The 12875-nt window shown below is 53.0% G+C and overlaps 2 protein-coding genes across 2 annotated transcripts; both read left to right on the plus strand.

Moving 5' to 3' along the window:
* Positions 1-2859: 2859 nt before the first annotated feature.
* On the plus strand, positions 2860-6129 carry M431DRAFT_98433 (hypothetical protein; the record flags this gene model as incomplete). The annotated part of the gene is made up of 2 exons (XM_024925047.1): positions 2860-5987; positions 6051-6129. The coding sequence occupies 2 exons, from the start codon at positions 2860-2862 to the stop codon at positions 6127-6129; spliced, it is 3207 nt and encodes a 1068-aa protein (XP_024768856.1).
* Positions 6130-8229: 2100 nt separating this feature from the next.
* On the plus strand, positions 8230-12184 carry M431DRAFT_487075 (hypothetical protein; the record flags this gene model as incomplete). Its single annotated transcript, XM_024916450.1, has 6 exons — positions 8230-8257; positions 9138-9790; positions 9848-10280; positions 10342-10415; positions 10478-12067; positions 12122-12184. The coding sequence occupies 6 exons, from the start codon at positions 8230-8232 to the stop codon at positions 12182-12184; spliced, it is 2841 nt and encodes a 946-aa protein (XP_024768857.1).
* Between the last annotated feature and the right edge of the window lie 691 nt (positions 12185-12875).

Genomic DNA, 12875 nt, shown 5'->3' on the forward strand with positions numbered 1-12875 from the left:
ATCCATTGCTCTAGCGCAGAGCCTCGAATAGCCGGCTCCCAGCCCAGAGGTACGTACCGAGAGTACGCCATGCCCTCCGCCGCAGTACCTCCGCCGCCACACGTCAACGGCGCAGTCATCTGGTACCTCGGGCCTCCTGGGCAAGTCACCGGGCCGGAGGATATGGCGGAATTGGCCAGGAGGTGCCGCATTGCAGCGCCTGCACTTGCCTGCAGCCCGGTGCTGGTTCCTGATTGCTGAACGGTCAGGTACCGGGCGCCCGGACCACGCTTACTACCCGATGTGGCCTAGCAGGCAGTTGCTATTTGGTAATATTGCGCCTGGAGTATGTAAGAATATGTAAGGGAAATGCACGGAGGGTGAGGTCATATCGCGATCTAGCGCATGTGCTCTGTTTTTTCGGTCGTCTTGGGGGCCGCTTGCGTGCGTACGCCGTATGCGAAATACTGTGCAGGATTTTTTCGTTTTTTCTTTTCTTTTCCTATTGCCCCTTTCGTCACCCTCCCGTCGGTACCTTAGGTACCTGGTTGCGTCTGGATAGAGTACTGTACGTACCTTTACGGAGTACAGTATGAGCACTGGCGGTTTAGAAATTTGCCCCGGCCGCATTGGAGATGAGGGCGAGAGTCATCTGACCGCGTGCCAACGGTCTAGACGGAGGGCAGGCAAAACACGTGATTGATTGATTGAGATTTGATTTGAAAACTGCTAGCAGGAGAGAGAGAGAGAGAGAGAGAGAGAGGAGAGGCCCCTATAATGGATGTTGGAAGCTGAGCGAGTGGTGAGCTACAGTACAATACAGTACTTGAATACCAGCTATGAGGACATGGAGGGCACAATTGTGTGTGCTTGAAAAAGGTAAACTGAGGTCATTGGTACGACAGAAGCAGCATCTCAACCGGCCCGGCACACCGGCTGGCGCTGGTACCGGTGACCACAGCAGCCCTGGAGAGTCGCTGGAAACGAAAAGATTCGAGAAACAGCGGAGCCTGCACTAGCACGGGGGCAGCGGAGGTACGTGCGGATACTCGAGTACCTAAGGTACCTCGCTCAGGGTGCACGGTACACGGTACTTGGGCGCAAGCGTGCAAGCGCCGCAGCGCCTCCAGAGCCCAGCTAGAGCCCATCCACAGGGCCAGCGCAGGCCCAGCGCAGGGGCTCCAGTTCTGGGCCTGGCTTGGCCCACCGGGGGAGGGGCAGCGAGCAGGTCACCAGCCAAGTACCGTCGCGTACCAGCAGGCAAGTGACGGCCTTGAAGGACGCGGGCAAGAGTCACGAAGCGATGCGAATCCGTCGCCGAATTACTTAAAGGCGCGGCCGCCAGTTGCGGTGCCTCGTGGAATCGCCTGGCATCAGCATCAGCATCACATCTTGATTATTTTGGGCCTGTCAGCAGCGCCAATTGGCTTGCAATTCCTCACTTATCATCCCGACTCGCCCCTCCTATCTCTCCAGATCATCCTCCCCCATATCCATATCACCAACCTTATACTTTTCTCTTCTGCATCTTACCTCTCCTCGCTTGCTTTATCGCCCACATAAAAACATCCTCAGGGGACAAGCAGCAAACAAGACAAAACATTCATGTAAGGCAATCAATCAATCCCCATCCCCGGCGAACAAGCAGCTCCAAAGCCGCCAGAAGCCATGCGGCACTCGGCACTGCCGAAGCTGTCAGCTCCCTTCTGATCGGTGGATCGCCCAACGCCCCAAAAAAGCCCCAAAAGAGCTGAGAAGAAAAAAAGAGAGTTGGCTGCAAACAATGGATGGCTAACGGGAATCGAGACTAAAATAGAAATACGCAAAGTCTTCCTCCAGAGCTCAATCCTTATCTCTTCGCTCACGCACCGACCTTCTTACGAGACCAATACGAAGCTCGTCTCACCGTTTGCTCTTATCTTTGCTGTCCGGACGAACCCCTGCACCGCCACAGCCCGACTCTTATTTTTGCCCTTTGAATAGTGGTTATCTTAGTTGGTACGTTATTGATGGCTTTGACAAACAAGCTCGCAGCTTCTCCTTTTTTTTGGCTGCTGCTGAAAACAGCTGTTTGCTGACTTCTCGGGTCCAGGATTCATTCGAGATCCCTTTTTGCTTTTTTCAATCTGTCCTAATCACTTAGGTACGTGGCGGTTGCGAGCCCTCTAATTGGGTTATCGACAGCTGTATCCCTTTCCTTGTACCCCCGTCCCTCTCCGCCGTTCCCGTCGAATCAACAAGGCAGATTGGTGGAAAGAAACCAATGGGGGGTGGTGAAATGACAATGCCTGAGCTTTGGCCTGCGGCGGTGAGGACAATCGTGTCTTACACCGGCTCGCTGGACATTTGCTCGGTCAATGCCGTTATTCACACGCCCCCTAAGTATACACTTAGACGCATTCCTTGTGGAAGATCCCCTGGCAACTGAGATATCTTACTGTATCAACGCCACGAGTGTGGCGCTGCCATCTGATCTCTCCTTGCATCTCTCGAGCAGAATGTCTCACGTTGGCTCTTGATATCTACCCCTGGCGCAAGTCGTCCATGTCATTGACTCGTGCGCTATGCCACAAATCAATCGCTGGGTGAATTTATGCCAGAGTTCTTATCTTTGGCGTTCCAGCCTGGTCCTCGTGGTCGTATTTATATAGCATCTATCATGCTATATATCTTGACCATGGCTCCTTGCAAAGACAGCGTTTCCCCATCCCTCTCTCATTTTCACCACATCTTTCGTTAATTCCCAGCTCTTGTTGTTTATTCGTTTAATCTTTGTTTTTCGATTCGCCTTTCATAATGGCTCTGGCAATTCAGACTAATTTTTCCCCCAGTGACAGCTTTCCTGAATACAAAGATCCTTTTCAAGACCTAGCACCCACAATGGCTTCCCCAGTCCCTCTCAAGCCCAAGTCTGTGGCTCAGATTCAAACCGCTGAATCAGACTCAAGTCGTGGTCCTTCTCCTCAGCCCACCCACGTCAGCGTTCCTCCCGTCCCTCTGGCCTTGAGAAATGGCCACCGAGTTCTGCGCTCTGCCACAGTCGGCTACGTTGCTCCCCAGTTTGAGGGAAAGACGGAGCAGATCAAGGCTGTCAAGGCCATCATCCAGCAGGGTGGCTGGCTCCCCGATACTCTGATCGACGAGCAGATTGAGTGGTTCTACGAAAAGCTCGGCATCGACGATGTCTACTTCTACATTGAGACCCCCGATGTCATCGCCAACCAAATCACTTCCCTCTATGCCGCCAAGGTTGCTGCCCACTCAAGAGAGGACAAGCAGGAGGAGATCCGCCTGGACATGGAGGCCAACGACCACGCCATCTACATCGACACCAGCGAGCCCGGCAAGGGTCACGTTGGCGGACCCAGATATGAGTCCCGTCTTGAGTCCAAGTATCTGGACCACCAGGGCAAGAGCAAGTACCGTGTCGAGACTTTCCGGTCACCGGCCGCCATTGGCGCCAGCCCCAACTCCAAGGCCACTGTTCGCTGCTACTTTGTGTACCAGTGCCACTTCAAGCAGAGCCCCGAGAGCACCGACCCCAAGGAGACCAGAATCGAGGTCATCTCCGATGTTGGTTTCTGGCAAAAGGCCACCGCCAACACCAAGCAGGTGTACCAGGAGATTATTGAGCTTGCCGTCAACAGGGCCGGTCCCGTCATTGAGGTCTTTGACATTGAGGGCTCCCCCGAGAAGCGTCTGGTTGTTGCTTTCCGCAGCCGCACTGCCCGAGGCATCTTCTCGACTCTCAGTGACCTGTACCACTACTATGGCGTCACCAGCTCAAGAAAGTACGTGGAGCAGTTCTCCAACGGCATCACTGTCATGAGTGCCTATCTCCGCCCTGCCTCCAACCTCGAGGGCTACTTCCCTTCCATCGATGCCTCCATCCACCAGATCACCAAGGAAATCTCCCTCCTCTACTGCTTGCCCCAGAACAAGTTCCACCACCTGTTTGCCACTGGCGAGCTGAGCCTGCAGGAGTCTGTCTACGCCCACAGCGCGTGGGTGTTTGTCCAGCACTTCCTGAACCGTCTCGGTCCCGAGTATGCTTCTCTGTCCGAGATTCTGGACTCCAAGCAGAACGCCCATGCGGCTCTGCTGTCCAAGCTCAAGCGACGTCTGCGTACCGAGACTTTCACTCCCGACTACATCCTCGAGATCATCCAGTCGTACCCTGAGCTTGTTCGTCTGCTCTACGCTGCCTTTGCCAACGTACACCTCGGTGTGGGCCAGGACACAGATATGATCTTGGCCACCCCTGCTGTCGAGGTCATGTCCGACGAGAAGCTCCGAGACAGGATCTCCAAGACGGTGTCCAACGAGCACGACGAGATGGTCATGACCGCTTTCCGAGTCTTCAACAACGCCATCCTCAAGACCAACTACTTCACCCCTACCAAGGTCGCCCTCAGCTTCCGCCTGGACCCCTCTTTCCTGCCAGAGGCCGAGTACCCCAAGCCTCTGTACGGCATGTTCTTGGTCATTGGTGCCGAGTCTCGCGGTTTCCACCTCCGTTTCCGAGACATTTCTCGTGGTGGTATCCGTATCGTCAAGTCTCGCACCAAGGAGGCGTATGGCATCAACGCCCGTAACATCTTTGACGAGAACTACGGCCTTGCCAGCACCCAGCAGCGCAAGAACAAGGACATTCCCGAGGGTGGATCCAAGGGTGTCATCCTCTTGGACCCCAAGCAGCAGGACAAGGCCACCGAGGCCTTTGAGAAGTACATCGATAGTATCCTGGATCTTCTCCTGCCCGCGGAGACCCCTGGCATCAAGAACCCCATTGTCGACCTGTACGGCAAGGAGGAGATCCTGTTCATGGGTCCCGACGAGAATACTGCCGACTTGGTCGACTGGGCCACCGAGCACGCCAAGGCTCGTGGCGCCCCCTGGTGGAAGTCCTTCTTCACCGGCAAGTCTCCCAAGCTCGGTGGTATCCCCCACGACAAGTACGGCATGACCACTCTGTCCGTGCGCGAGTACGTCAAGGGCATCTACCGCAAGCTCGAGCTGGACCCCTCTCAGGTCCGGAAGATGCAGACCGGTGGCCCCGACGGCGACTTGGGCAGCAACGAAATCCTTCTCAGCAACGAAAAGTACACTGCCGTTGTCGACGGCGCCGGTGTGTTGGCGGACCCCAACGGCCTGGATAAGGATGAGCTCATTCGCCTGGCCCGGAAGCGTGCCATGATCAGCGAGTACGACATCTCCAAGCTGTCCAAGGATGGATACCGCGTCCTTTGCGAGGAGAACAACGTCACACTGCCGAGCGGAGAGGTTGTCAACAACGGCACTTCGTTCCGCAACACATACCACCTGCGCGAGAACAACACGACCGACTCGTTTGTGCCTTGCGGTGGCCGACCCGAGTCCATTGACCTCATCTCGGTCAACAGGCTCATCAAGGACGGCAAGAGCATCATCCCCTACATTGTCGAGGGTGCCAACCTGTTCATCACCCAGGACGCCAAGCTCCGCCTGGAGGCTGCGGGCTGCATTCTCTTCAAGGATGCCTCTGCCAACAAGGGAGGTGTTACCTCTTCTTCGCTGGAAGTCTTGGCCTCTCTGTCGTTTGACACTGAGGGATTCATCGAGCACATGTGCGTCGACCACAAGACCGGAAAGGCTCCCCAGTTCTACAACGACTATGTCCGAGAAGTCCAGGCCAAGATCCAGGAGAACGCCCGTCTCGAGTTTGAGGCCATCTGGCGCGAGCACGAGCAGACCGGCATTGCCCGATCTATCCTGTCCGACAAGCTTTCAGTGGCCATCACCGACCTCGACGAGAAGCTGCAGCACTCTGACCTGTGGGACAACGAGAACATCCGCAAGGGTGTCTTGAGGAACGCGCTCCCCAACATGCTGCTCAACAAGATTGGCCTCGACACCATCATCTCTCGTGTGCCGGAGAACTACCTGCGCGCCATCTTTGGCAGCTACCTGGCCAGCCGATTCGTCTACCAGTTTGGCAGCCAGCCCAGCCAGTTTGCCTTCTTTGACTTGTAAGTTTGAAATCCAAACCATTCCTGATGACTATAAAACAATGACTAATTTTGCATGAATAGCATGACCAAGAAGCTGGCTGAGATTTCAGGCCAAGCCAACGGAACTGAGCAGGTCAGACGCATGTCTATCCACCAGTAAAGGAGACGGAAGTGGATGCATGAATTGCTTTTTTCTTGATTTTTTATGAGCTTTTACTTTTTTCAGCGTGTTTTGCAGTATTTTTCATATGATGCATTGATGGAGACCAACATGTCTCATTGGGTTAAACGAGAAAATAAAACGTCGATGGTTGCGCGACTGTCTCTGGTTCTAGGACAGCTTGAGAAATAGATTTCATGGGATTATTGATGGGAATAGGGTTTATGGCATAGGGAAACCGAAAGAAAAAAAGATGATTGTGTGACTACGTACGTAGTACGGTCTGCAGTCGAAACGATAGATACAACTAATGGCAACTGTCAAATTCTCTTACACAAACAAGCCTGACTGGGATTTACGATGCACGGTGAATGTTTGAAACAATATGTTGAATATGTTTGAGAGAGGGTGAGAATTGCGTGCTTGGTCTGGTGCCTTGTTATCTAGACTAACACGAGCGGGAACCCATGAGATGCGATGCGACACGATGCGAGATGCAAAGCCCGGCAATTACAGTAGCAGCACGGTACTTGTTTCGGCCAAGTGCGTATGCAAACTGAAAGAAAAAAAAAAAAAAGTTGACGCAAGCATGTCATGCTATGTCATGTTTCGAAATCCAGGGGTAAGCAAAGCAAGAGACGAAGGAAGAATTAGAGATTGGGTGAGATTGCGTGGAGGGTGGGGGGAGTTTCAGCTTTGGTTCGGTTCGGGGCTGGCGAGCTGGGTATGGGTGTGGTGGGAGGTACATGTGCGATTGCGGTAGGATTGCTGGTGGTGGGAGGTACCCTAAGCTTAGGGTCCAATGGGTTTTATGCGGTGGGTTTGCATTGCATTGGATTTTTGTGTGGGATTGATGTTGGTTTATGCATTCATGCGTGTGTGTTTATAAAAGTGTAGTATGTAAAGGGAAGATGAGAATGAGAATGAAAGTCGATGATGAGAATGAATGAGTGAGTGAGTGTAAAAATTCGTGAGTGAGGCTGAAGGGAGATTTCGGTCCCTCCAGACCCCATGTCGAATCTTGTCACTTGCAGGTTTGTGGATATCCAATCCATACGAGGTGGGCCTTTGGTTGCAGCTTGCATTGTACCTTGCATGAGTCCGATTTTGGAGTGAGAGAGGGGCTGAAAAAAAGGCAAAGAAGAGAAAAAAGATGAACTATGACGATGACGATGATGGGGGGAGAGGAGGAAATAGAATGTGGAATGGGATGGGGAGTGAAACTTGGTGGCGAGAGGAATGTTGAGTTGGGGGATGCTGGATGGGAGGTGAAGAAGAGAGACTGATATGTCTCAGTAAATACAAGGCGTCGGGTTTCTTTTACTGAGTAGAGCTATCATCGTCTAATACTACAGGCTCTATGTAAATAATATTGATGGTGCAATGACAGAGAGGGTCAGCAATATTATCATGGAATCAAGTAGCATGATGCAGTACAGTAGCAAACATGACACACAGACAACAGACAGACATGAATAGAATCGAATGATGCAAAGCCCACTGCATCTTTGCTTGATTCAGCCTATTTTTGTCCACCATCGTCTCTTGTCCTAGTCCTAGCCTCCCCCAATCCTTCTCTGACCTCACCTCACCTCAGACTTTTTCCCCCTCCCCCTCTCTCTCCCTTTGCCCTCCCTCTATCTACTAAGCCTTACTAGATCGAGGTGTCGATTTTTTCCCTTTCCTGCCCATCTGTTATTATTCTGCCTTGCCCACCCACTGCCTCATGCATCGTGTCAGCAACAAGGCTCGTATGAAATAAGAAAATAAACCGCAGCAATCGAACCCGAAATCAGCCAAGATAAGCCCAACCCAACCAGGGGACCAACCAATCGTCCAACCGTGTCCCGCTTTGGCGAGCTGAGCGAAATCCACGAGTAATTGTCTAGTGCCGTGGGGATCGCCAATACCCGCACACGCAGTCCGCACTCCGGCACAAAGAATTGAATCGTGGTCTGTGTGCTGTTGCGTCTCGTTTCATTTGTGCCGTGGCGTGACGTGACTGAGAGAGAATCGGATTCAAGAACTACAAAAAACGAAAACCCACCGAAACGATACATTGGACACTTGATCAGCTGCGGCTGGACGCTGTGATTCGCCATGACCAGGCCCTTGATCGTCAGAGCGGGTGCGTATTATTTTTCCATCGTCTTTGCTCCTCTTCGTCTTCGTCCACGTCGTTTCCCCCCTGTCGCCTGTTTTTTGTGTGCTTCATTCAGTCAATCAATTGCAAACCACTGCATCAGGCATTGGCCCTCGTTTCCCCCATCTTGCTCTTGCTCCCTCTTGCAGATACAATCGTCACAGACCAGACCAAACTCCCCCCTGTCCGCGCGCGTGCATTTTCATGCTGCCCGCCTGTGATTCTGCATCTTGGTTGGCGTCTTTTTCTCGACCCCCCTGCTAGCAGCTAGATTTGGCCTGCGGAATTGTGCCTGTCACTGGCTCCAGAAAAAAAGGGACAGGATTTCGCGCCACCCCCGTTTCGACCTCGCTCGATGTTATTAGCCTGTCCTGTCTGTCTGCGCGAGCATCGCATTGCGATAAAGGGAAGAAAAGAACAACTGCCTAACTGCTGACCGGGGGTCTGTTTCTGCCTTTCTTGTCGTTTCATCTTCTCATCTGCCGTCTTGGTTGCAAGTCCAGATTGTGCTTCTGCTTCGTTTTCTGCTTCTTGCTTCTACTTTCTGCTTCGGCTTTTGTGTTCCTATTCCTCCCACCGGCTCACCAGCAGCTTCCTTTCTTCCCTTCTCTTCCATCTTTTGGCCCCCCTTGCGCCCCTTCTTTTTTTTTTTTTTTTTACCACCTTTGCAGCATCTGCCTTCTCTCGCTCGCTCTCTTTGACTCTCCTTCACTCCCAAAAGACCCCGAAAAAAATAATCCCCGTTACCATTTTCCCGTTTCATTTCTGCCCAGTCCGCGACGCGAGACACGCGAGCATTGATTGCTTCACAACGCCCATCGAGACTGACCGAGCGCCCTTCTCTCCCCCTTTGGCACGAATACAGACACGATTGACTTGCAACATCACCACGCCCCGTCGACCCAGGATCACTCCGCACCCCGAGGTCTTACGGGTCATACGATATCCCGAAACCCCTTCTCCAACCCTCCTGTGCTGCTCGCTCCGCACCAGGCCGAGACCCTTCGCGAAGTCGCCCACGAGACCGCCATCGCGCAATCCCGCAGTCCCTGGGCTGCCTCCGACACAGACAACGGCCGACCGAACGCTGAAAATATTGCCGACGGCATGGACGTGTATCAGCAACACCAGCACCAGCAGGACTCGCTGGCCGTCGCCCAGAATGGCGGCATGGCCGACGACGACGACATCGAGGAGGATGGCGACCTCGATGACGACATGATGGATCGCATCTCCAGTTCGCCTTCCATCGAAGATGGTGCGTGCAGCTCTGTTGTCACTCCCGTGGCCTGGCCGCGGCGAGTTTCTTCCCTATCTTGCATCCCACGGACCCCCTGGACGTCATTGCACTCGCACCCTCACTCTTCCTCCCCATCTCCAGCTCCCAGCACAGCAGACACAGATTCCCTACAGCACAATCGCATTGCCCATCGTCATCTTCTCTCGGGTGAGTATGCGGGCCGCAGCCACGACGACGATGACAACGAAGACGGCGGCAAAAGACACGTCGACGGCTACGTAATTGGCCAGTCAGACGACGGCAGTGAGACGCAAAGCTTGGAGACCAAAGGCTAGGATCCCGCGGTGGACAAGGATGGCAACGCGTTGGCACACGATCCCGACAGTCAGCATGTTCTCGTTGCCAAGGACGACACGTATTTTGCGGAATGCGACTGTGACTTTGACTGCAACGACCGGCACCTTTGCGCACACGAGGCAGATTGTGACCCCGACATGTCGCTCACGATACCTTACAACAAGTCCTTTGAAGAAGATGATGATTCCGACTTTTCCCTCCCCGATGATCCACGCTTCATTGAATATGGTTGGGCGGCAGAATGCTTACATGAACCAGAGGATATCGATTTCGAATTCGTTTACGCCCTCCACACCTTTGTCGCTACCGTCGAGGGCCAAGCCAATGCAACCAAGGGCGATACCATGGTTCTGCTAGACGATAGCAACAGCTATTGGTGGCTGGTCAGAGTAGTCAAGGATAGCAGCATTGGTACGTTGACTGTTTGGTTCTACTTTGAGAAATCCATCCATGTTGGCTAACATATTCCTAGGCTACCTGCCAGCCGAACACATTGAGACGCCTACCGAAAGGCTCGCTCGTTTGAACAAGCACAGGAACATTGATGTACGCAATCCCTCTCGTGCTGGAAAGGAAAAGGCCTTTGTTCTAACTAACTGTTTAATCAGCTCTCCGCCACCATGTTGACCGATCAGCAACAAGTGCAGAAACCAAAGACTGGCTTTTCCATTGGCATCAAGAAAAAGGCAACAGTCGCTTTTGCGGAGCCCACCTACCACGACTACTCTGACCACGACTATTCTTCGGAAGAAGAAGACCTTGACGAGATGCTAGACGCTACCCAGACGAAGCAACAGTCGGCATCCGATGGCGACCCTGCCGATGACAGCGCCAGAGTAGAGCCGCTCAAGACCAAATCATCCAAGGGCGCCAAGCCATCGGATCAGACACTAGACGAGTCCTCTGACGAAGAAGATCTCCGAGGAAGCCTCGACATTGTGGAGAAGAAGGGCCCCAGCATATCTCGCAACGGCAACATCAGGAACACCGACTCTTTCTTTAAGGACGAAACAGCCGAGACCAAAAAGATCACCCTTACGCCTAACTTGCTGCGGGATGACGCCCCTCGGGAGTCCACCGACTCTGTCGGCAAGTCTCGGACAAGCTTGGACAGGCTCGAAAAGGAGCTCATGTCCGACAAGGACAGGAAGAAGAACAAAGACAAGAAGGAAAAGGAAAAGGACAAGGACAAGAAGCCCGGTGGTCTCCGAGGCCTCTTCTCGAGAAAAGACAAGAAGAGGTCGCCCGACGATAACGGGCTCGAGAGCGAGCCCCGCGATAGCGAGGAGCGCTTCTCAGAGGAGCATTCATCTCCCGAAAAGGCCAGGCAGCCGGCCAAGCTGCACAAGCCTCAAGCCCGGATCGAGCCAACCGTCAACAACAAGGCGCCCCAGGCTTCCACCGTGGAGCTTGCCTCGTACTTGGCTGAAAGCCGCATCAACGACGTCTCCAATGTCCCCCCGCCCTCGATGCGCATCGTCAACCCTGAAACGAACGAGACGCATGAAGTCCCATCACACCAGCCTCCTCGTGGCCGCCCATCTCTGGATCAGCCGCTTTCTCCCACCTCCCGCCGAGGCGAGGTGGTTCCCAGCCCCAGATCTGCCACCGCCCCGCGTGCGCTCAACCACTTGGATCTATCCGATTCCGATGATGATGAGTCAGATGATGGCGAAAACATTCTGGATCGCATGCCTCAGCCCAACAGCTCCAAGCCCGAGGCCCCCAAGGCATTCCAGGAGGAAGAGGTGGAAGAGCCCATCATCCCGGGCTCTTTCCCCGATACCAATCCCTTTTCTCCCAATTACAGACCTTCCCCTTCACCGCAACCCCCAACCAAGCCAGAGACTCGCCCAGCCGCGGAACCATCTCCCGTGTCTCCGGTTGCTTCATCAGAGCCACCCGCTCTTATGGTAGACACTTCGTCTCCAGAGGACCGCTCACCTTCTGTATCGCCCTCTCCGGAGCTTACCCAGACTGCGGAGGATCAATCCAAGAGCAGCTCCTCTTCCACGGGAAGCAAGGAGCCGGCTTGGGACGACATGAAGCTTCGTGCCTTTTTCGATGAGCCCGACCATATCCGCGATCTCCTGGTCGTGGTGTACGACAAAACGGACGTGGTGCCCGCGAGCAGCGACCATCCGGTTGTAGGTCCCCTCTTCCGGGAGCCGAATGCCAAGTTGGCAGAGATAACAACGGTAAGTGACATCGCCTTATTATGCGAAGAGAATCAAAAACTAACAGCGTGCTAGCAACTTGACAACATGCTTGGAGATTGGTTGGCAAGGAAACAACGCACTCGAGGATCTCGCTGAACCAATGCGAAAATAAACAGCCTTCTTATTACTTGTACATAATGTTTTGTTCGAGGGGGAGCCTTGAGGCCCCCTACATTTTACCCACCCCACACGTTGATCGCTGTTTTGGAGGAAAATTCAGCTGCTGGATTCACGCTCATCCCGTCGCGCAGCGCACGGCTTTGTCATCTTCATCCTTTGTATGAGAAATCTTTTGTCTTTTGTTGTTGTCGGACCAGATTTAGCCATCATGGGCGTTTGCGGGAATCCAGTGGGGGAAAAAAGAAAAAGAGTTTTCCAACATGACGACGAAATTTGAATGCGACAAATGCACCGCATGCTTTCTTGTTCTTCTTCTTGTTCTTTATTATGGGTTGATGCCCTCAAAATCTTCTTTTTTGTTCTCCCCGTCTTTCATCTAAAGCTTGAAGCTGGAGCTGAAGCCTCTGTTTTTTTCATTTGTCATGTCAACATGCTTCATGATGAGATATACACCACCCCTTCGCATACACATTTTCTTACTCGGTTGGTGAAAAAGAAGGCACTGCAAAGGCATGGTTGTCTTTTTTCTTTCGGGGAGAAATTTGGAGGGATGGGGATGGGATTATTCTTTACAGGCTGCTTCTTTTTCGCTTTTGGTCAGGCAGGTATTTAATTTTTTATTTATGTCTCCTTTTCTTCTTATCTTTTCGAATTTTGTGTGTTTGTT

This window comes from Trichoderma harzianum, assembly GCF_003025095.1.
Source record: "Trichoderma harzianum CBS 226.95 unplaced genomic scaffold M431scaffold_20, whole genome shotgun sequence".
Classification (NCBI taxonomy): Eukaryota; Fungi; Ascomycota; class Sordariomycetes; order Hypocreales; family Hypocreaceae; genus Trichoderma; species Trichoderma harzianum.